This window comes from Equus przewalskii, chromosome 10 (genome assembly GCF_037783145.1).
Source record: "Equus przewalskii isolate Varuska chromosome 10, EquPr2, whole genome shotgun sequence".
In the NCBI taxonomy this organism is placed as follows: domain Eukaryota; kingdom Metazoa; phylum Chordata; class Mammalia; order Perissodactyla; family Equidae; genus Equus; species Equus przewalskii.
Window position 1 is genome coordinate 45293345 of NC_091840.1, and position 25087 is coordinate 45318431.

The 25087-nt window shown below is 39.7% G+C and overlaps 1 protein-coding gene across 4 annotated transcripts in view; it reads right to left on the minus strand.

The window, feature by feature from the left end:
• Positions 1–25087, minus strand: part of SMYD4 (SET and MYND domain containing 4) — a 42492-nt gene that overhangs the window by 2288 nt on the left and 15117 nt on the right. For 2 of the 4 annotated variants that reach the window (XM_008537707.2, XM_008537708.2), the window contains exons 3-10: positions 20044–20188; positions 16086–16175; positions 13644–14808; positions 4546–4728; positions 3946–4109; positions 2101–2233; positions 1143–1259; positions 816–939 (exon numbers count right to left, since the gene is read on the minus strand). In XM_008537707.2, the coding sequence (XP_008535929.2) occupies positions 816–939; positions 1143–1259; positions 2101–2233; positions 3946–4109; positions 4546–4728; positions 13644–14808; positions 16086–16175; positions 20044–20188 (2121 nt within the window). Of the gene's footprint in view, positions 1–815; positions 940–1142; positions 1260–2100; positions 2234–3945; positions 4110–4545; positions 4729–13643; positions 14809–15050; positions 15190–16085; positions 16176–20043; positions 20189–25087 lie in introns of all 4 variants that reach the window. The other 2 variants (XM_070562908.1, XM_070562907.1) reach the window with 2 other exon arrangements.

A 25087-nucleotide genomic window follows, 5' to 3' on the forward strand; every position in this document is an offset into this window, starting at 1 on the left:
CTCTATGCCTCAGGTATGAGGTACACCCACCAATCAGAATCTTAGGATTGAGCTTCAAACACTTTCTCACATCAATGTCCAACAGTGGCCACTTTATCAAGGCTGGAGGTATCCCGTCTAGAAATACTGAAATTAGGGCCTTCGAGTCATCTCAGTTGCAAAAGTAGATGAGGCACCAAGTCATTAGTGCTACTGTTCTCTCCCTTTAACTTTTAAAGCAGGGTTTCTCAACCTCGACACTACTGACATTTTGGCCCAGATAATTCTTAGCTGTGGAGGGCTGTCCTGTACAGTGGAGGGTGTTTAGCAGCATCTCTGGCCTCCACCCTGAGTCACAACAATCAAAAATGCCTTCAGACACTGACAAATGTCCCCTGGGGGGCAAAATTACTCCTGGTTGAAAACAATGGTTTTAAAAGGCATAGGACTAGGGAGAAGGAAGAGCCCCTGGAGTTGAGCGTGCTGAGAATGGAGCTCTGAGGGAGGCGGCTAACCGGGCGGGGGGCGGAGGGGGTGGTGTGGATGACACCACGACTGAGAAGAACTGCTGATGTCGGTGGCGGGGCTGCTTGGCAAGCTCCTCCTTGGAAACTCCCTTCAGAGCTGAGAGCTTTCCCTAAATCTCTCAGGAGGAAATTCTAAACATTAAAGTTTGTCAGTAAAACAGAAGGAAAGGATCTCTCCAAAAGGGGAAATAAAGAAGTTTTGACATGCTTAAAAGCACCAGGGAAAAAGAGTAATACACAGAAGAGCCTAATAAAAGACAGAAGAGTATGTGGCCTGGCAAAGTGCTAGGAAGCAAGAGAAAGACTTACCCATTGAAAAATATTTGGGCCAATTTGAAGAGCTCATGGCCCATTTCAACACTGGATGGCCCATGGCGAACCTCAACCACTCGGAGACTCTTCTGTAGATGAGCAGCTGACTTTTGCCAGTCCCCTGCAAAAAAAGAAAAATCTGGTTCCAGGAAAGAACCACAAGCAACTGTGGATGAACATTTTCAAAATGAGGAAAGCAAAATGGAAGGGAGGGCAGCCTCAGTTGAAAGACAAGAGATAACCAACCAGATGAGGCCAGGGTCAGGACCAAACACACAACGCCGACTTGTCTCTTGGAGCAGAAAATGAAGACACATGTCATACCTAAGGCAGCATAGGCCTGGGCCAGGTCATCCTCAATTTCTCCTACCACGCTGTGCTCCGCTGACAGGAAGCTCTCAGCATCATGCTGGCACCCCAACAACTGCTGAATGGCTCGCTCTATCAATTCAAAGGAAAGTGGCCTCATTATAGACACAAACCCAGTCCTAGTAAAGAGAACTCAGCGCTTAAATTTTATAGTGGCTGGGATGAATATGGAAACCCTACTTTGTCTCCTTGGGTTGTGACCAACCTACAACGTTTGTTCCAATAAAGCTGTTGTTCTCTTATGTTTTTCTTTCAATAGAAAAAGGTGCTAGGTGATGCCTCCCCACATTTACTCAGGGTTCCCAACTTCAGTTTGAAGTGGAATGACTACATTTCACTTACGGTCATGATTTCTCAACTCAGAAATCTAAGCTAAAGGTCAGCTTTCATGAAGTAGGGTAAATAACTTCCCACAACGTCAAGCTCTCAGGCAGTTTTCAAGGGGAATGATGAATTGCACAACTCCTTCTCTGGAAAAAGCAGGATACTTATATCTACTGGGCACCTGTTCCACCGCTCTCTAGAAGAGAGATGGGGCTCTGATGAGGGCAGAACAACCTCTCTAGGAAATCAGGTCATTAGATTCTGAAACTAAAATAAATGACACTGAACTTCTGGATATGCACAAAGATCATGGATGGCAGAGACAGCCCTTTAGTCGTCACGGGGCACTTTAACCCAGCTATCTGATGCACAAGAGAACAACAGCTTCAATCATCTGGCCCATTTTCAAGGACATCAAACTGAGTTGGTAAGGGTTTGGTCTCATTGGCCTACATAGCCATCTTGTGGCTGGCACGGGGATAATTAAATTCAAGTCTTCAATCATTACTGAGTATCCTTGAATCCAAGATGATCTCAGAATGAATAAAGGAGAAGGAGCTGGAGGACCAAAGCAGGGAGCCAGTCTCACCTAGTTTACCATTTCTGAGAAGCTTCCGGGCTATCCCAACCTGCTGTTGAAGGTCTTGTAACCGAGAAACTAGGTGATCCCTGCTGACTGATTCTGTACATGACGCGTTGCCACAGCTCAGCACCTCATCGCCCTGTGGAAGTCAGTTTTGTCTTTATTCTTGTACCAGAGTCGGTTAGCAACACTGCATGTGCTTACATTATAAATCACGCCATAGCTTCTGACCCTATGGGTCAGACCCTCCAGTAATGCACCAGGACCAAAGCCTGACGGATCCGGAATGTTTTTTTTAAAAAGATTTTATTTTTTTCCTTTTTTCTCCTCAAAGCCCCCCAGTACATAGTTGTATATTCTTCGTTGTGGGTCCTTCTAGTTGTGGCATGTGGGACGCTGCCTCAGCATGGTTTGATGAGCAGTGTCATGTCTGCGCCCAGGATTAGAACCAACGAAACACTGGGCCGCCTGCAGTGGAGTGCGCGGACTTAACCACTCACTCGGCCACGGGGCCAGCCCCACAGATCCGGTTTGACAGCAGCAAATCTAAGGAAAGCAGTAGCTGATCCCACCCTGGGATTTTTTTTTTTTTTAATTGGCCCTAAGCTAACATTTGTTGCCAATCTTTTTTTCTTCTTCTTCTTCTCCCCAAAGTTCCCCAGTGCATAGTTGTATATTCTAGTTGTAGATCCTTCTGGATGTGGCATGTGGGATGCCACCTCAGCATGGCCTGATGAGCACTGCCATGTTGGCGCTCAGAATCTGAACCGGCGAAACTCTGGGCCGCCAAAGTGGAGCACGCAAACTTAACCACTCGGCCACGGGGCGGCCCCTGGAATTTAATTTTTGCACCCAAAATTAAACTGATATAGTCCACAATTTCTCTCTACCTCTATAACCCCTCTCTTATCTCTCTTTGAGGCCAGGACTTTGGATGACAGACACATTTCTAATGGTTATGAAAAAGCCATAAAAAACCAATAGGAAAAGATGCTAGGTGAGGCCTCCCCACATATGACCTAGGATTTATAACTTCAGCTTTCCAACACAACCAGCCCTACATTCCATTTATGGTTCCCCTAAGACTACCATATCCTCTGGCAGAGGAGAAAATCTCTGAGGTGGGCATTTGCTGTTTTTTCAGATGCCAGTATCCATTAGGCAATAGCAACCTGATTTCTTCCAAGGATCCTCTCCCACCCTACCATAGTCAGTGCCTGGATGCTGAGGGAGTGGGCTGGTGGCTCAGATCTGGTCCATTCCTCTGGTTCAAATGACTGGAGGAAAACTATGTGACTCTAATCCAGCTACAGGTATCAGGTCAATGAAATGCAACAAAATTTTTGCCCAATTTTTCTGTTAGAGAAGCACACAGTTTATCCTCCTGGACCAGGAGGCTACAAGGCTGGAGCTGCTGGCAGCCATCTTGCCCCCACAAGAGGGAAGTCTGTCTGAGGATGAGGCTAACAGAGAAAATGGAGCTGAGGGAGGTAGACAGAAAAATTGGATCTTGGTGACATTATCTGAGCCCCTGGATCAAGTTGTGTCTGAGGTACTCCCATCCTGGGACCTTTAAGTGATTTATTGGAGAAAATAAATTCTCACTCTTTTTTTCTCCCCTTAAATCAGTTTAGGTTGGATTTTCTGTTACTTTGCAAGAGAAAGATTTCTAAATCCAACCTTGCCCTGCGGTTCCTGCAGAGGCGGAATCAACGTGTGGGGAAGACGGGCTGGAAGGAAAGAGAGAGCACTGCTCTCAGCATCTATAAGCCCTGAAGGTTTCCTCTTCCCTTCCTCTGTGGCTTTTGGGCTGGATAACTGACCTCCAGGAGAAGCGGAGAAGAGATTCACCTGTATGAGCGCTCTGCAACTGCAACAGCAGAATGCCTCCCACCTGGGCTCTGCCGTGGTTCTGTGTTTCCCATGTTGACAAGCTGGGCAGGTGCAGTCAAAGAAATACTGAGACCTCAGCTTCTGCTGCCTCTCAGCAACACCCATCCTGCTCTCGTGAGGCCCTGCAGAGAGACCACACCTGGCCAATATTTAAAGCAAGAAGGAGTCAAGCACTACTTAAAGAACTTCAGCTTAGCAGAGGGGCTGGTCAATTACTTATCATGTGACAGGTATCCTTTACTCAAACATTTGTGGAACTAGATACAGAAATAAGCTTCCAAGTTGTGGGGACAGGAAGAAAAAGAAGCTGAAAAGTTGCCCCTAGCCCATTTTCAGAACAGGAAGTTTATGGAGATTAAGCAGTAAGATACATGATAGTTTAGACACAATAAGGTCTAGTATGGAGACTTTTTTTTTAATTGCCTCAGTAGGCACTGCTTCTCCCAGGAAACAAACCTTGGACAGGTGAAGGCACCTGCCCAGTGGTCTGTTCATTCTAACTCACCCTGTCCTTTTTTGCTGGAGAAGAGTGGACAGCAGTGAGGACGGATGGCTCACCATAGCAGTGGAGAATCTCTTGCCCTTTTCCAATGTGCTGTGATGCCCGAACGGTGGCGACAGTGCTAACGAAGGACATGCTGGTGTTGGGGCTGCAGGAATGGTTCAGGAGGCTGACAACAGGGAAGATGCCTGTGGCAAGGCGTACCTGCCTGCTGTCGGTAATGATGTTCTCTTTAGATCCTGAAAATGCAAGAGGAAAAAGGAAAACTGTGTCAGGACATTAGTCCAGGCCTCACCATCCGTCCCTCAGAAGATGAGCTGGGCGATTGGGCCTGCAGCCCATCTGAGTCATAGCTCCACAGCCGGATCCAACATAAATCAGATGGAACATGACTCACAGCAAACTCTGGTCCCCAGGAAGCAAAGCGAATGAGCACACAGAAAGTCCACCGGAATCCTGGAACCTAACCACCGTGTCTCAATACCAAAAAAACCCAAAGATTAGAATTTATAAAAAATAATAAAAAAGGAATTATCAGTAGGGAGCTTTCTAGATAGACAGTTGCATAATGTTCACGAGGACATAGAAACCAGACTACCTGTTGAGGTTATTTCCCAAAGACGTTTTTACAGTCCAAGTGCTTCTGTTTGACTGGTCTTTGGTTGGTTAATAGAACAAGTAACCTAATTCCTATCCCAAACTAAACAGGCTTATATTTTTAAAAATCAATATTCCTTATGCTCACCTGTTCATTCTGCCCTTTGTCCCAACTTTATGGGAAATCAGTAGCAGCAGTTCTCATTGAAAAAAACTCTCTGGACTAGCTCTATTCGAGACAGTCTCATGTCCCAAACACAATTAACCAGCAATTCAACTACATCATTGAAAATGAGGAAGGAAGGAAGGAAGGAAGGAAGAAAGAAAAAGGCCTCTAAGCAGTGAGGCGATTTCTGTACCAAGCTCAGGCACTTATATTCATATGAGAGTTCTCCGTATTCTCGTGCAGGCCTTCCTGCTCTTATCTTAGCCATAGTTTTAACTGGCTGGTTCTTCAGTTTCTGAGCCCACAACAGTCCAGAAACAGAGAACTAATAAGAGGCAAGTTTTCTGAAAATTGCAAAAGAGACAGGTGATAGACTGGAGAAGGAGTCATAAAACTTATACAAGAATAACAGCCTTAAGGCAAACAAAAACGCTAGCACCACTCAAGTTGCACTACGACTGTAGCATTCTTAATCAGAGCTTCCTAAACCGACAGCATGCCGGCATGGGTTTTTGTGACAGCCATACTCAGGAGTACGCACAATAGAGAGAACCTTAGGTGTCCAGAAATGCTTAGATTGTGTTCGGTAGTGTTGATTTAAGCATGAGGAAATCATATTTCCAACAAAACCAGTTAAAATATGAAAGATACTAGTACTGAAATGGAAACTTCCAGTTTTCTGGAAAACTGAAAAAGCCTCAGATAACTGTGGCATTACTGTATAAGACGCCAGGAATCTCAATATACCAATCACCAAAGGGATAATGTAGTCTAGGTACAAGCGTAATGAACAAAGAAAATATGAACCATCATGTGAAAATGTTCTAGAAAGGAAAACATTAAATATAGGAATAATGTTGTCTCTCTGCAGACAATTCTATTATCTGTTGCTATGGAAGACAAAAACAGAAGAAGTAAACAAAATTCACAGGGAATCCAAATGACTCAATTTTAGTCAACAATTCTACAAATTGTATTGAAATCTTTCATCAGAGCTTCTCCTTAGTGTTTATCTGATTTCAGTTTCCCCTCCTTTCTCCCCCCTTGTCTAAGGCCTACCTTCTGGCATACACACTAATGAGCAGTGAAAATGCTAAAAGGTAGGGAGGCAGCAGGAAGCAGCAGTACAGCGCATGAACAGTTTGTAGTCCGAATAATCAGACTCTGCATAATTAAAAGTCGACTTGCATTCCCAACTGCTGATAACTGGCAATCTCTATTAGAACAGTTGCTAGAATTTTCCCAGAAAAAATGATCACAATACCGTGAGTAATATCAGCTTCGTGAATTATTTATAGATTAGCCTCTAACAGAAGTAGACCCAGGAACTGAGTGGGGTATTTATGTCAGAGTTGAGTCTCTCTCTAATTACTTCTAAAAAATTAAGTATTGATTTAAAAAAGTTATTCAATAGCTTGCATTAGTCATCTATTAGTAGAGACAATAGAAAGTAAGAATACGTATGTACCTAATCAACCAAATTTAATATGTGACATTTTGTACATAAAGCTAAAGAAAAAAATAGGGAGTGATAATTTATTTTACCAAAAATGTACCTTGGTCATATCCTTAGTGCATTTAAAATGGGATTCAAGTACCGAAAAAAAGACGCATTTACAATTCTTCCAGAAAATATCTATTCTGGTAGATATTTCACAATACAAGAAATGTGTGTCTATATCAAGTGATCGAAGGCCCAAACTGAAGGTGGAGTCCTTGGTTGTTGAAGAGTGAGAGCAAAGGGCAAGGAATGGATCTAAACCTGCGTGGAACCTCATCAAACCTCATTATGACATGAGTCCAGATCTATCTCAAATGTGCCATTCCCACTGAGACGGAACCACATACCCCAAGGTCTAGAATATCATCGGCGGCCAGTTCTGTCCCTTAAGATGAGCACCAAAGAGAGGTTTCTGAGGAACTTTGATTAAATAGGATTTATGCAAAGATAGTAACATACATTTTTATAGGTTTTTGTCAAAGTCTATCCTAGTTAACACTTTAATCCTTCTTCTGTGCTACTAATGAAACAGCTGCTAATGAAATTCAATGAGAACACTAAATTGGGAGGTGTTGGAACCCCAAAGAAATAATAAAAAGGGATATAGCAAGATTGGAAACATGAGCAGACTAAAACAAAATTAGATAGAATTCAAAAATGAAAGTGAACATTGCCGGTGGGCGTGTAACTGGTACAACTTTCCTGGAGGGCAATTTTGCAATACGTATCAAGTGCCTTAAAAATGTTCATATTAAAAAATGTTCATATCATTTGAATTATATTTATTACTAAAAAAACAACTAAAACTACAAAAGGAATAGATGGTAGTCAGAAAAAATTTAAACACTGAAAGTTATAGAGAAAAATAACAGTCATCTATAATCCTATCCGCCAGGCCTAAGATTTCGGGGCATTTTCTTGCAGCTTTCTAGCTTCACGTCTGGAATTTTTAACATAATTGGAAACATGGTGCACAGTGATTTGTAAGTTACTTCTTTCACTTAATATATCATGGCCATTTCTTTACACCCTAACCTAAAACGTAGGTTGTAATTAAAAAAAATCAACAAAGCAACTCTGCCAATCTGATAGGTAAAAAATGGTATCTTGTTTTAATTCCTAGAGAGCGGTTAGACATGACCCTCTTTATATACAACTTTAATAAAGTGCTGGCTTAGGTACATTTTAACAGCTTTATTGAGATATAATTTATCTACAGTGAAATTTGCCTATTTTGAATGTACTAATTCAATGATTTTTTAAGGAAATTTACATAAATTGTGCAACCATTATCATAATCCAGTTTTAGAACATTTTTATCACTAAGCATATTTTTTAAAGTTGATTTTAAGAGTTGTATAGTTGCTAGAAATGTTCTCTTACTTTCTCATTCACATTTTAATTTTTGTTTATGGGGTTTTGGGGGTGGGGAGTGCTAAAACAACTATGTCATATGCTTAAAGTGTTGCGTGCCAGCAATTTTGTCCGCGCCCAGCTGACTTTTTTCTGCCAGTCTTGCCTGGGAACTCATGTGATTGAATTCATCTGGCACATGATCTTTTGTCCTCAAGGAGGCTAGCCCAGGCTGGTTCACAAGGCCACAGCATCATTTTAAGAAGGTGACATGATGCCGGAAGCTGTAAGATCTCTTAAGGCTTAGACTCAAAAGTCACATATTACTTCTCCTGCATTCCATTGGTCAGAGTAAGTTACAGGGCTGGCCCAGATTCAAGGGCAGGGCAAAGAGACTGCCACTCTTCATGGGAGAAAAAGCAATGTCAAGTCGCAAAGGGGCAAACACAGAGGGATGGGAGAAATTGTTGTGGTCTAGAGGTTTGTCCCATCCTCTCATGATCCATATGGGAATACTGGTCCCACAGAGGTTAGGCGACCTGACCAAGTTCATGCTGAGCGAGAGTGGAACGGGAACTCAGCTCTGCTGCCTCTTGGTCCAATGTTCTCACTCCTTCAAGCACTTCTTTCACCTACATTCCTGTCTTCTTTTCTGGTTATAGTGTTTTTGATACTTGGTATATAGGTTAAATCTAACTATCTTTTAATTACCTAAATTTGGTATTACCTACTTTTAGAAAGATTCTCTTGCCATAAGACTACATAAATGTTCACTTATCTTTTTCTAGATATTTTATGGTTTAATTTTTTAATATTTAACTTTTTAATGATTTGAAGAAAGAATCTATTACTTTTGAGAGGCTATCATATGAGTACCACAATGCTTTTAATTATTGTAGCTTAATGCTGATAAGAGATCTGACAGTACCAAGCCCCTTTAGTATTCTTTAAAACAAACGGCTATTCTCATCCACTTATTCAAGATGAATTTCAGAACCATTATCAAATTCCAAGAAAAATCCAATTGTGATTTTGTTTGAAACCGCATTAGACTGATTAGATTAATATGGGGAAACTGCCTTTTTTTTTGAGGAAGATTAGCCCTGAGCTAACATCTGCTGCCAATCCTCCTCTTTTTGCTGAGGAAGACTGGCCCTGAGCTAACATCCGTGCCCATCTCCCTCTACTTTATATGTGGGACGCCTACCACAGCATGGCTTGACGAGCAATGCCATGTCCATACCCGGGATCCAAATCAGTGAACACTGGGCCTCCGAAGTGGAACGTGCACACTTTTACCACTGTGCCACCAGACCACCCCAAAACTGCCATTTTTACAGTTTCCATTCTTTACAACTAAGAATATGGCATATCTCTGCATTTATCCAAGTCTTCTTTTATATCCCCACAACTTAAAATAATCTTACATTTCTGGAGGGAACCCTACTTGGTCGTTTGTTATTATTCCTTTAAAAACTGCTGGTTGTGATATGGCAGTGATTTATTCAGGGTTTCTATAACTATATTCACAAGTGAGGTTGCTCTATAATTTTTATTCTTGGCTTTGCAAAATGAGTGGGAAAGGGTTCCAGGTTCTCCCATGCCCTGGAACAATTTTTTTTTGTTTTTGGTGAGGATGATTAGCCCTGAGCTAACGCCTGTGCCCGTCTTCCTCCATTTTATATGTGGGACATCTGCCACAGCATGCCTTGATAAGTGGTGCATAGGTACGTGTCTGGGATCCAAACCCGTGAACCCTGGGCCACGGAAGCAGAGCATGCGAACTTAACCACTATGCCACTGGGCTGGCCTTGGAACAATTTTTACTGTATAAAAACAATGCTCCTTGAAAGATATTTTTTCCTTATTTTTTAAAAACATGGCTAAATATGTTCCTAAGTTTTAGAGAACTCACATGGAAAAGGGTGGGTCTGGCTAGTTTTTATGGAAATATTTTGATAACTTTTCCAATTTCTTCCACAGTTGCTGGATTTTTGAAGTGTTTTCCTCCTTCTGGGAAAAACTTAAGCAATTATATCCCCTTCATTATTCTTAATTTTGTGGAGTTTTTTCCTAAACAGATTTCTTAATTAGATTTGCCAGTTCTCTGCTTCAGGAGTCTGTAAACTGCAGCCCGTGGACCAACTCCCACCTGCGACCTGTTCTGTACAGATGTGGTCTAAGCATGGTTTTTACATTTTTAAGCAGCTGAAATAAAATGAAAAGAATAATCCTCACGATGTGAAAAATTATAAAAAGTTCAGTTTTCAGTATCCATAATAAAGTTTTACTGGAACCAGCCATGCTCATTTGTTTGTATATTGTCTACGGCTGCTTTCATACAACATGAAAGGTATACACGCTACAATGGCAGTTGAGCAGTTGCAAAACAGACAATACGGCTTGCAAGGCCCAAAATATTTACTATCTGGCCCTTTACAGAAAACGTTTGTTGAACCCTGGTCTATAGGACACAAGCTCTGCTAGATGTAGCTGCTGAATCCCCTAGGTTATTACGTTATCTTGGCTTCTACATCCTTATATTTAATATATTAGTCTAAGTCAGATTGGTATACTAAAGTTTCTGACAACTATGGAGTTTTTGCCAGTTTCTTCTTGTATACTTAGCTGTTTCTGTTTTATAGACCCAGTCTCTATGTTTATGAGAGCTAAGGCTAATGGTCTATCTCAGAGTGGAGAGTCTCCTCTATAAAAATAAAATGTCTTCTTTGTTTTTCTAGATCTCTTACCTTGAGTTCACTGTTTCATATGAACATTAATACCTTGATTTGCTTGTGATTCCTGACAGGTCCTCTCCAAACACTTTGTGTTGTTTTATGATGGGTGCCACTTTTGTAAACAGAATACAGTTGGATTTTTATTTTTCGGGCCCATTCTGAAAGATTTGTTTAATAGAGTTTAGCCCATTTGTATTTATTATTATAGACTCATTTTCATCATCTTCCTCCCTTTTGCTCTGTGAACTGTTTTTTTCTTTTTTAAATATCTTTTCCCCAGAATGATGGGAAAGGTATGAACTCATTTTAAATTTACTAGAATAATATTACCAACGTGTGAATGATTTTTTTTTTGTTTCTAGTGTTTTTTCCCATTTGTATATTTTTAAAACATCATATAACGAAGAATAAATTATGCATAAAATATTAGAACCTTACAGATGAAGCCAGAGACTCCAATCCTCTTTCCATCCCCCCAGGTAGCCAGTATTATGCTGCGTGTCTCTTTCTCCAGCCCTTATTAGCCACAGTAAATACAGGTCTTCTTGACTATACATGCTGTTACTATGCAAAAATTCACTCTTAACAACTTGTGAAAAATTTTACCCAAAACTCGCTGTGCAAATCAAAAATTGACTGTAATGAAATGTCATGCACATGGAGCAAAAACATTTAGGCTAAGGTTCTTTGACGGAAGGGTAGGCCAATGGAGGAAAGTGGAGAGAAAACACCCGCTTTTGTGCACATGGCTCTGCCATTCTGCCTCAGGGATTCAGCACGAGTTTGTGGTCACTGCTACTGCTTATCCAGACAGTAGTTTCCATAGTTTTCAGAGCTACTGACGTTTGTATTTTTTTCATATGTTCTATAAAGTATTTTAGAGGCAAGACAAAATAGAATCAAGACTTGCTAACTTTCCCTCATTATAATCTGGAAGCCCCCATATACTATTTTCTATCCTCATAAAAATAAAACAAAATGAAAACAATATTTTTTAAAATGTCAGTGAATGTATCTAAGGGAAAACATAATTCTGGAAAAATACTCAACAGATGTATTTTAGAGGTAGCAATGGCTCAAAGAAGCAAAAGAAGGCGGAGAAGAAAATGGAGCCTAGCTGCAATGTGATTCTGTAGTACCACGGGATGAAGCCAGTGCTATTTCTGGATGTTCCATGTGTTTCGGGATGGGGCAGAGACTCTTGCCCAAAGATACCTCTAGTGAAATAACTACACACCATATATCTTGGCAGCTGAATTAAAACTAAAGATAAAAATGTACAAACAAAAAGTTGACAAAATTCTAGAATACCTAATGTGAGAAGAGCGGAAGAGCTAAGCACACATAATTTAGTTAAGCCACATTTAATATTAATCTGTCTATAAATCCTAGGTTTAGTTAATACCTAATTCCTCTCCTCAACAGAGTTAATTAGAAAACCGAGAAACGTATAATGAGAGCCAGCCCTGATGGCCTAGTGCTTAAAGTTCAGCATGCTCTGCTTCAGTGGCCTGGGTTCGGTTTCTGGGTGTGGAACCACACCACTTGTCTGTCAGAAGCCATGCTGTGGTGGTGGCTCACAGAGAAGAACTAGAAGGACTTACAACTAGAATATACAACTATGTACTGGGCCTTTGGGAAGGGAGAAGAAAAAAAAGAGAGAGAGGACGACTGGCAACAGACGTTAGCTCAGCACGAATCTTTCTCAGAAAAAATAAACAAAAAGATAAATAAATAAATGGCTGGCCTGGTGGTATAGCAGTTAAATTCACGTGCTCTGCTTTAGCAGCCTGGAGTTCACTGGTTCAGATCCCGGGTGTGGACCTATGCATCACTTATCAAGCCATGCTGTTGTAGGCATCCCACATTCAAAGTAGAGGAAGACGGGCATGGATGTTAGCTCAGGGCCAATCTTCCTCAGCAAAAAGAGGAGGATTGGAGGCAGATGTTAGCTTAGGGCTAATCTTCCTCAAAAGAAAAAAAAAGAAAGAAAAGTATAATGAACTGATTGAGATAAAAGACATTATCTGCTAAAACAGAGATAATACAATAGAAATACTGGAAACCATTTCTTTTCTAATAATAGTATCTGTGGTCAGTACAGTCATACTGGAGATGTCACACACGATGCTGGGCACATCCAACCTCCCCATGTCCCTGGAATAGGCTTATCTAGAGGATATGGTTTAAGAAAGCAGGGCAAGTTTTGTCTGTGTCAAGAGATGGTCCGTAGATTATCTGGCCACCTGACCAGAGGTTGGCCCAAACACAGGCCAGCCAACAGTTTATGGTAGTATTATATGAAAAGCCGTGCTGGGCCAGATTCCTCTCTTGGAAATTCAAAACAGAATAATGGGAAAAATTTGTCAATTGGCAAGAGTAGAGACAGAGTCGCTGAGTCACATGAGTGAGTTAAGATTCTTTTACCTTAACTACAGACCCTGTTCTTTCTGCAGTTTTGTTTTACTATTATTTCAATTTTCCTTCACAACAAAAATTGATAGTTTTTAACTTTAAAGTATTTTCACAAACACATCTTCTTCACAACTCTGTAAAGTTAGGTGGGATTAAACTACCCATTTCACAGATGAGAAAACTGAGGCAGATTGGGATCAAATAATTCGTTAAGGTCACACAGCTTCTCAATGGCATAATCATGACAATTCAAGACAGCTGTTTTCCCATTAGCCCAGTGATTTGTTCGAATGTTACTGTTTTCCTTTACAGTTCTTTCTTCCCAAACATTAGCTATATATCAAGAACAATATCGTAAGGCAGGAAAACAAGTTTCCCTCTTACCTGTTTGCTGTATGGCAGTTATCGCCTGCGCATTACATTGCAGTTGTAACATGTGTCTCAGCATGGCCACACCCCAAATACTCGACTCTGGACACAACACAGGAGCCATTGCTGCTTTCAGCTTAGAGGATGTCAGACCTGTCATGAGGGCCTGTGGACTGGCTGCTTCGAGCTGCCTGCACAGTGCAGAAATACTCAGAGCACAGAGGAATTTGTACTCTGCGCTATGGTTTTCAGTATGGGGCAAAAGGTTGCAGACAGCATAATAATTATTTTCATACTTTCCATTAATATCACACCCAGGAATTGGGGTCTCAACTGTTTTGCCATTTTTCTCACTCTCCCCTCCCAGGTCATAACTGAGGGTTTGCACCAGATTCTTGCTTTCAGGTAAACGGGTGTCCTTGTTACTAATGTCACCACAAAGCTTCCTTGTGACTTCGCCAGCATCCTCAAATCTAGCTAAAAGAGTTGATCTCAGGGCAACGTGGCAGAAGACACCCAGTGTGAGAAGCAGCGCCCCCAGAGAGCACTCTATGTTGTGGTAGAGATCCCAGGCCTGCTGCATGCACTCTTGGCTGCAATACTTGGCATAGCTGCATCCATCACAGGGAACTGGAGCTAAAGAGCGCTTCAAACATCGGTGACAGTAGAGGTCCCCATTGGTAACTCTGGTGTCCCACTTGCTCTCTAGGCCAAGATGTAGTGGTAGCACTTCTGCCGGGTTAAGGACGCTCACGAAAGCATCCTCCTTCACCAAGAGCTCTCCTGGGAGGATATCTTTTGTGGCAATCAGATAGCGGCCTTTAAAAGGGTCCGTGCATAAGCTGACAGATGCTGACGCACTGGAAATTTGTTTGTTCTCCTCCCTTAGGTCCATATCCTCAAAGGCTTTGGTTAGAGCTGCTGAGACGGTTTCTGTGAGATTCTCCTTTTTTTGGATCTTCATTTTCAGACGACAGAGGGTTCTCTGCAGAATCTGAAACTGGGAAGCTGCTAGGGTTGGTTTGGCAGCAAAGCTACTTTCAAGATCACTGATGGTCTGGCTTGCTTCCTGCAGCCTCCCCAGGAGCACCAGACACTCTGCTTTACGTAACATCATCTTGGGCTGCAGTCTTTCTGGGTACCCATGCATCTGTGCTCTGACGATGTCTTCAAGACAGGTCTGAAAACAGAAAGGAAATCCTGAAATGACCCTTGGTCTCTACTCTTCAATGTCTACTGAAAGTCTTAACAAAAATCTACAGGAAAGGTAGGGATTATTAAAAATGGAGCCACTACAATCATGCTTTTTCTTTAAATCATATTCTACCATGTGATCTTTTAACTGAGTGATTAGAAATACATGCTGAAGATATGTTTAACTACCTTATTAAATACTTCTGTTTTTAAGGAAAAAAGTCTTACAGATAGAAGAACTATAGTTTGGTGATTAAGAGGGCAGTCTTTGAAGCCAAAGAGACGTGCATTCCGATATTGACTGTGCCTCTTATGAGCTGTATGACCTTGTGCAAGTGACAGTTTCTCAGTGTCTTAGTTTCCTCATCTGAAAAACAGGGATAATACTTCACACGGTTGAAATAAAGATGAAAATAAGGTAATACATCTAAAGTGCTGAAAAGAGAGCCTGGAACACAGTGTGTGCTCACTATATGGGCACTATTATTAGAAGAAGGGAAACAGAAACAACCAATACAGGGAAGTTACAAAGGGTTACATGTTCACAAGTTCTTCCAGTCGTTGTCTTCGGTCGTCCAGGACCTTCTTGCTTAGGGTCTAGAGTTAGATTCTTGCTCTTCTCTTTTGGTCCAAAGGGCAATAAGCGTGAACTTGTGGCTATTCAAATAGTTAACTCTAGGGTATAATTTAAATTTCTGTGCAATTGCGAAATGGATGTACTAAAATGGCATTTTAGAGCTTGTCCTTAGACCTCAATTAGGGGATGAGAAGAAAGCCACTCATCTACCCCCCGCCCCATAGGTGTACTGAGGCATTTCAGTGCCACTTTCACTTTCCCACTCAAAATGCATATTGAGGGTGAGCTGTATTGTTGCAGAGATAATCTTGAACGTGCTCTACTTATTAAAAAAACTCAAACAAGTAAATAGTTTGCAGACACTTGGAACTTGAAGTGTTATTATATCATATCTCAGCTGACCTCGACACTGAGAACCACTGACCCATTGGATATATAGTCCATGGCCCTGTGGAATGTGCCATGACTCTTTCTTGTCAACCAACATGACCCCACCTAATCACCTGCAATAAATGAAATGAATCAGAAGAAAGAACAAGTTTGGGAGGATATCAATTTGCTTCCAATTCAACCAGCTGCAGCATGGCCCGATTTTAGTGTTCTAAGGTAGAAGCAGAGATGAATGTCTAGTCCTCCTGTGAACCCCACAGATCATCCCCCATCACACCAGGCATCCTGATACTCACTTCGTACTGGCCCAGGTGGAAGAGGGCTGCAGAGCGATTGGCGTAACACAGTGAAGTGTCCTCAGTGTTAGGCCTTGAATGTGATACTCCCTGCAGAACAAGGAACCGGTTAAAAGTATAAATGACAACGAGCATCTTTAAAGTATTTTTTTTAGCTAATAGGCACCCTACTACTAAAGACTGTATGAAATTGGGAAAGTTACTGGATCTCTTTGTGCTTCATCTGCTTCAGCTTCATTTTCAACTACCTTAGAGCAAAGCTGTGAAGATCAAGTGAGGAAATAAATATTCAAAGCACTTTGAAGAAAGCAGCATCAGACACAGCTTCAGCCACAAACAATACTGAAGGTAAAAAAGAAAATAGGAGCATGATCCTGCATATAAGAATTCACAAAAGAACACTAAGGACATACGGGAAATAAATGGCTCATTCATACATAGATAGCCAAATGTACAAAAAGGAAAGCAGAAAAGGGCTACATTTTCTACCACCAAATTGGCAAGGATTAATAATAATCATAAAGGTGGCACCTCAAATCACTGGAGAAAAGATGAGAATTATTCAGTACAAGTATTGAGACAAGTAGGTGGCCACTAAGGAAAAATAAAGTTGGCTCTCTATATATGATAAACCTTTCATTAGGATAAATTCCAAATGGATCAAAATCTTAATGTAAAAAATGAAATTATAAGAACACTAGAAGAAACTATAGGAACAGTCTAAAGTGAGGCTGGAGTTAGGAATGCCTTTCTAATTATGACACAAAAGCCAGAAGTCATAAAAGGTTAATAAATTTGACCACATAAAAATAAAAAAATTCTTTACAGCAAAAACCAATAAAAGTAATATCAAAAGACAAACACTGAACTGGAAAAAATATTAGCAACTCATATTACAGGCAAAGGGCTCATTTCTTTATTTTATGAACAGTGCCTACAGATCAATAAGATGACAACCAATAATTCAATAGGAAAATAAGCAAACGATACATACAGTTCTAATGGGAAATATAAATAGCTCTTAAACATATGAAAAAATGCTCAACCTCATTCATAATCAGTAAAATGCAAATTAAAACTCTACTGAGATGCCATTTTTTTACCTATCAGATTGGTAAAGAAAAATGAAAGTGACAGCACACTGAGATGGCAAAAGAGTGGGCTAATGGGCATTTTCATATGTTGCCAGCGGGAGTATAAATTGGTCTCATGATTATGGAGGGCAATTTAGCAATATCTGTATCTTTATATATATATATGTATATCTCCATTGCCCCAGCAATTCTTCCTCTAGGAATTTATCCTACAGATATAACCACTTATCCTACAGATATGTGCAAAATAACATATATGCAAAGGTTTTCATCACAGAATTGTTTGAAATAGGAAAAGATAGGAAACAACTTAAATATGATCTATAGGACACTAATTAAATAAATTACTATTATATGCATATAATGGAATACCATGTAGCCATAAAAAAAGAGTGAGGAAGCTCTTCATGTACTGATATAAGAATGATCTTAAGATATTATTGAGTTTTGATAAGAGTATACTGCTGAACATTACGTATAAAATGTTATTTATATAAAAAGAATGATGTGTGTGCAGGAGTGGGAGATTATTTGTATTTGTTCATATGTGCCGAAGGACCTCTGGGAAGATACATTCAGCAGCGGCACCAGATGGGGAACGAGGGGCTAGGAGACAGAGGAAGTAGACTATACTATATACTTTTGAATTCTAACTATGTAAACACATTTCCTATTCAAAAATAAATAGCTAAAATAATATTAAAACCATAATAACTAGTAGCACTTAGGATATAGGGAAATGAACATTCCCACATTCTGCTAGAAGGATGTTAACTAGTTCTTTCCTGGACAACAATTCAGCATCATCTCCCCAAGGCATTAAAAAAAATACATTCAATTGACCCAGAAATTGCCCTTCTAGGAATTTATGCTAAGGAAATAATCAGATGTGCATAAATATTTACATAGAAAGATGCTCCTTGTAGCTTTATGATAGCAAGCAATCTGCCAAATCCGGAGGTGTTAAATCAAGTATAGTTCTCTGTAATGGAACACTACGCCAGCCATGAAAAATCATGTTCTAGTGGAAAATTTAATAACACGAAGAAATGGTTACAATAAATTGTCGAGGGAAAAAAGCACGTTGCAAAACAGTAAGTATAGCATTATCCCAATTTTGTAAAAGAAAAACACATTTTCAGAAGAAAAAGTAGCTGGATAGATATGAGCAAAAATGTTACCAGTGCCTATCATTGGTTATGAGATTTCTTTTACTCTTTATGCTTCTTTATATTTTCCAAGTAAACATATATTACATTTACAATCAGACAAAAATAACTAATGTTATTTTTTAAAAAAAGAAAATAGCAGCTTTATAGAAAATTGCAAAGTACCATAATCACCAAAATACGAGCTCATCTCCCTCCTAGAGCAAATCTTAATTTTTTGTCTGATTTCACTTTTTGTAAATTCCACTTTTTCTTTTTTTGAGGAGGATTAGCCCTGAGCTAACATCTGTACCCATCTTCCTCTACTGTATAGTGGGACGCCTGCCACAGCATGGCTTGATAAGCAGTGTATAGGTCGGTGCCCAGGATCCAAATTTGCGAACCCCAGGCTGCTAGGGCGGAGTGTGCAAACTTCACTGCTAGGCTACCAGGCTGGCCCCTGATTTCACTTTTTATTTTACTTGTTTTCATCGAACAACCTCCTTTGTGATCACATTTATGACACCCATGCATAAAGTTGAAGAGATTAGCTCTGAAAAAGAACTAGTAAGCCATTTTTCAACGGATCATTACATCTAATGGATTTTAATTCTTCAGCAATCACTAATGCTTACATTATTCAGCTAAAAACTTTGTCATAACACTACAAAACAGAGTTTTCATCAATTATAAAAGCTGTTGTTTAGGTCTGATAGGTTTTGGAAAGCTAATTCCAAACTTTAAGCATAGGCCTATTAAAGATTCAGAGTAGAGGTATACCCTTCAAATTTACACTCATTTTTTTAATATACAAGATCATAGACCTGGTGCAAGGGATCGATACATTCTTGCTTTAAGCCCATATTTATCTCTAAAAAGTTGTGGAAGGAAGCCTCTCAGAGGCCCAGTGGCATAGTGGTTAAGTTCCTGCATTCCACTTCAGTGGCCCAGGGTTCACAGGTTTGGATCCCGGGTGCTGACCTAGCACCACTCATCAAGCCATGCTGTGGTGGCATCCCACATAAAGTAGAGGAAGACTGGCACAGATGTTAGCTCAGGGCCGATCTTCCTCACCAAGGGAAAAAGAAAAAAAAAAAGGAAGTCTCTCAGGGATCTTGTTCCAGTTCCTACTATGGAATCAGGACAGTAAGAGCAATAGATTGTTAAAACCCTCAATTCTTCCTTCCATCTAGCTTATTGATTGTTAGCATATTTAAATATTTGTTGACAATCTTCAAAATAGAGTTCAGCCGGACTGTGACAATTGAGTTTATTTTCTTTTCTACCTTAATCTAAGTCAGACTGCTTGTAAGCTAACGCTATGGCTAACTGAAAATCTAGCTGTTCTCTAAATTGGGACCACCGAACTAAGACCTCATTTAGTCATTCAGACCAAAATACATACAATTCACTGACAGCTGACAGAAATGGGCAAGGCAGGGCAAGGGGTCCAATAAGCTTATTTTACAAGATGTCTGAAGGAATATGGGAATAGAAGTTTCCCGATGGAATGCAGGACATATAATACAAGGTACCCTTTGTTACAGAATATAACCAACAGCAGAACTCTGCCAGTTTTCTTTTTCAAATCCAATCTACAAACTACAGACAAAGGTGCCACCGGCTATATGATTCAGCAGCACGGCTCTACCTTTTGAAGAAACGCGCATTGTTAAATGGTGGAGAGTCCATCCTGCCGGGCTGGGAATGTCTCACCTTGGAGTACAGGACCGTGGCTCCTGTATAGTCCTTCTCCTGAAATTTTTTGTTTCCTTCTTCTCTGTAGAAAAGGGGAGCGTTGGGATCTTTTCCCACAAGGTAACCTCTAGAAAGCCTTTTTAAGAACATCTCATCCTCAGGTCTTCGTGAAGAAAGAAAGAAACAAACAAAAAGCATGAACTTGTTATTTCAGGGACAGCTCGTAACCATCGCACCTGAAACAGGAGTGAGTGTCCGCAAAACACTGGACACATGAGGTTGTATGTATCATGTAACGTGACTGGGGGTGGGGGAAATCTGGTGGTCTTAGAGACATAGCGACTCGAATTTATATTTAGAGTGCTAATTTTTTATTCTTTATCTCATAATTACTGGCCAATGAACCATTCCTTGGATAATTCATCATATAGAAGCTTGGGTGTAGAGTCGGACATAATACATGGAGTCTTTGCACCATGGCATATTCTCCACCGAAGAGAGAGAGAGAGAGAGGAGGAGAGAAAGAGAGGAACAGAGAGTGACAGAAACAGAGAAAGAGAGAATGGGAAAGTAAATGTAGTAAAATGCTAATATTTGGGTACTACACAGGAATTCTTTGTACTATTTTTTGCAAGTCTGAAATTATTTCAACCTGAAAAGTTTAAAAAAATAAGCATGGTCATATGTTGCTTAATGACAGGGATACATTCTGAGAAATGCATTACTAAGTGATTTTGTCGTGCAAATATCCTAGAGTGTACTTACACAAACCTAGATGGTCTAGTCTTCTACACACCTAGGCTATATGGTACCATGGGACCACCGTCATACACGTGGTCCATTGTTGACTGAAATGTTGTTAGGTATGCAGTGCATGACTGTATACAAATGCTCTATATAATAAAACTAGTACAGTTGATCTAATACAGAAACACACAAACATACAGACACCCTGCCAATAGAGAAGCACCCTTTTTCCAATAAGAAATAGTATCGAATAACCTAGACTATACATTTTGACCACAGTACAATGAAGCAAAATATGAACAACAAAGAAACTGAAAACTCTCTTAAGCAACTCTCGGATAAAAGAGGAAATCAAAATCAAAATTGCAGAATGTTTAGAAAAGTGTTTTTCAAATTGTTGTTTACAAAGACCCACAATAAAAAGTACTTTTACATTGTGATTCAGTAAAATGCATCTGTGTATGCATATATTGACCTTCCACAAAATATTATTTATCCTTGCTATGTATAAGTTAATATCAAATATAATTTTATTAGTATTTAAATACAATATAGAAAAAAATCTCAAAATAAACAACACAAAGAGGAAAACTAGGAAAGATTTTATTTAATTCAAAAGGTAGGCGCCGGCCTGGTGGCACAGCGGTTAAGTTCCCACGTTCCGCTTCTCGGCGGCCCGGGGTTCGCCGGTTCGGATCCCGGGTGCCGATATGGGACCGCTTGGCACGCCATGCTGTGGTAGGCGTCCCATGTATAAAGTAGAGGAAGATGGGCACGATGTTAGCTCAGGGCCAGGCTTCCTCAGCAAAAAAGAGGAGGACTGGCAGTAGTTTAGCTCAGGGCTAATCTTCCTCAAAAAAAAAAAAAAAAAATTCAAAAGGTATGCTTGCCTGTTCTAAATTTATTCCAGTCCAAAAAAATATAAGGACAATTCCCCATGCATATCTGGTGCACCACAGACCCTGTTCTTTGTTCCATTTGTTATGGTGTTGTTTTAAATTAGGTTAAACCTGATAATCCTATTTAAACATAAAGGTTGTGGTGAACAGTAGTAACAGCAAAACTCTTCTTGCCTAACAATGGATATTTTTTAATCTTAATCCAAAATTATGATAAACTCAATGTTTTATCATTGTTCTTCAGTGTAATTAAGAACTAAGCTGCAATTAATTCATTCTTTTCTTTGGGTACCAAGTTTAAGTACTTAATTTAAAGTTTTGAAAAGCAAATAGACAGTCTAACTTTTTTTCAATATTTCAGATTTTCTTCTGGAATGTTATGATAAAAAACTCGAGGATGTGAGATGGAACAATTTTTCTAGTTAATTTTTTTATTGTGGTAAAATATACAAAATTTATCACTTTAACCATTTTTAAGTATACAGTTCAGTGGAATTAAGTACACTCACAATATTGTGCAATCACTATCCATTTCCAGAACTTTTTCACCATCCCACACTAGAACTTCATGCTCCTTAAATGATAACTCTTCATTCCTCCCTCTCCACAGCCCCTGGTAACCTCTATTCTACTTTCTGTTTCCCAGAATTTGTCTATTCTAGGTACTTCATATAAGTGAAATTATATTTGTCCTTTTATGACTGGCTTACTTCACTCAGCATAATGTTTCCAAGGTTCATCCATGTTGTAGCATGTACTGGAATTTCATTCCTTTTTATAGCTGAATAATATTCCATTTATATATATACCACATTTTGTTTATCCATTCATCTGTCAATGGACATATGGATTGTTTCCACTTTTTGGCTATTGTGAATATTACTGTTATGAATATTGTTTTGCAATGATCTGTTCCAGTCTCATTTTCAATTCTTTTGGATATAAACGCAGAAGTGGGATTGCTGGATCATACAGTAATTCTATTTTTAATTTTTTGAGGAACTACTGTACTGTTTTCCATAGTGGCTGCACCATTTCATATTCTCACCAACAGTGCACAAGGGCTCCAATTTCTCCACGTCCTCACCAATACTTGTTATTTTCTGTTTTTTTGATAATAGCTATCCCAATGAATGTGATATTGTATCTTATTGTATCTTATTGGTATCTTACTGTGGTTCTAATTTGCATTTGCCTAATGATTAGTGATGTTAAGAGCATCTTTTCATGTGCTTATTGGCCATTTGTATATTTTCTTTGGAGAAATGTCTATTCAAGTCCTTTGCCCATTTTCTAATTGAATTGTTTGTTTTTTTATTGTTGAGTCTTAGGAGTTCTCTATATAGCCTGGATATTAATCCTTTATCAGATATATGATTTGTAAATATTTTCTTCCATTCTGTCGGTTGCCTTTTTACTCTGTTGATAATGTTGTTTGATACACAAAATGTTTTAATTTTCATAAAGTCCAATTTATCTATTTTTCTTTTGTTCTCTGTGCCTTTGGTGTCGTATCCAAGAAATCACTGCCAAATCCAATGTCATAAGCTTTTGCCTTATGTTTTCTTCTAAGAGTTTTGCAATTTTAGTTCTTGAGTTTAGGTCTTTGAGCCATTTTGAGTTAGTTTTTCTATATGGTATAAGGTAAAGGTCCAACTTCATTCTTTGGATGTGGATTCTAATTAGCAAGCAGACAGAAAGAACCAAGTTCTTTCTTCCAGCCTGGCCTTCTCTCTCCAGAGCCCTAGAGAGGTAAAGCCTCTCACGGAGTCAGCTGGCAAAGCAGAAAGTCCCAGCCCCAGCACAGACTGCAGGAGACTGGAGCTGAGAAACAGCAGCTTAGTAACTCACACACATTCACGTACACATTTTTTCCTGAACCATTTGAAAGTAAGTGCAGTCATCATGGAAGTTCACCTCTAAATATTTCAGCAGGCCTCTGCTAAGACAAGGACATTCTCGTACAACTTGATATCACAATATCATTATCACACCTAAAAAAATTAACACAAATCCAAGTATCTTTTGAATTTTCTCAATTAGTCCTTAAATGTCTTTTATATCTTTTTCTTACCCCAACCTGACTCAGGATCAAGGTTCTAATGTCCTGCATTTAGCTGTTATTTCTCTTTAGTCTCTTTTGACACAGTCCCATAATTTTTTTGTCTTTCATGACTAATTTTTTGTGAAGACTCAAGACCAGGAAAATGTTTCACATTCTGGTTTTGTCTCCTTGTTTCTTCATGATTAGATTCAGATCAAATAGTTTTTGTCAATATTAGTACATAGTTAAATCTATACACTTCTTGTTTCACATGAGGAGAGACATAATGTCAAGTAGCCCCCACTACTGGGGATGCTAAGTTTGGTCACTTGGTTAAAGCGGTGACTGCTGGAGTTCTCCAATATAAAAATACCTTTCCCCTTGTACTTAATAAGTAATCTGTGGGGCCATACTTTGAGACTATGTGAATAACCTGCTTCCCAACAATCTTTCTTCTAATGGTTTGAGCATCCATTGATGATCATTGCCAGAAACAGTTATTACACAGGAGGTTACAAATTGGTGATTTTCTAATTCTATCATAATCTCTAAACTTATTAATTGGCATTCTTCTGTAAAGACAAATGTTTCCCCCTTCCCTTCTTTTACTTATTTAGATATTTATCTGATATTTATTTATCATGGCCTTAAAAAAATTCATTGTTATAAACCATTACAATTATTGTACTTTTTGATGCTCAAATTGTCCTAAATTTGGCCAATGGGAACCTCTTCAGACTGACGCCTATGTTCTTTTTTACATAAATGCATTAGTCTTTGAGCACTTCCTTGCATTCTGGCACAATAAGGCATTCCAGTCGACTCAGTACAAAATCGAAATGAACAGGCAGGCAGTGGGTGTGGATAATGAGTCTGTTAAGGGTTCCCTAGGACACTGCAGATTATCATCTGGGGCATCATCTGTCTCAAAAGGTCTTCAATATGGATGAAAGGCATCTAATTTGGGAAAACATTCCTCAAAGACTATAAACGGCAAGAAAGAAAAGTGTATGCCTAGCTTTAAGCATTAAAGGCTCAATTCATACTTTTATTTAATGGGCATGCATACAGAGATTAGAAGTTTAAATCTTTTTCGGTCACTTTAGATTATGATTGAATAGTCTTACAAACAGCTCTTCAGAGCTAACATTCTTAGGTAGAGAAGTTTGGGGATGAAGTAGTAAGAGGTACAAACAATGAAAAATGGAGGCCAGGGGCTGGCCCTGTGGCCAGTGGTTAAGTCCGGCATGCTCTGCTTCAGCCGCCTGGGTTTGGTTCACAGGTGTGGACCTACACCACTTGTCAGCAGCCATGCTGTGGTAGTGACCCACACAGAAAACAGAGGAAGACTGGCACAGATGTTAGCTCAGGG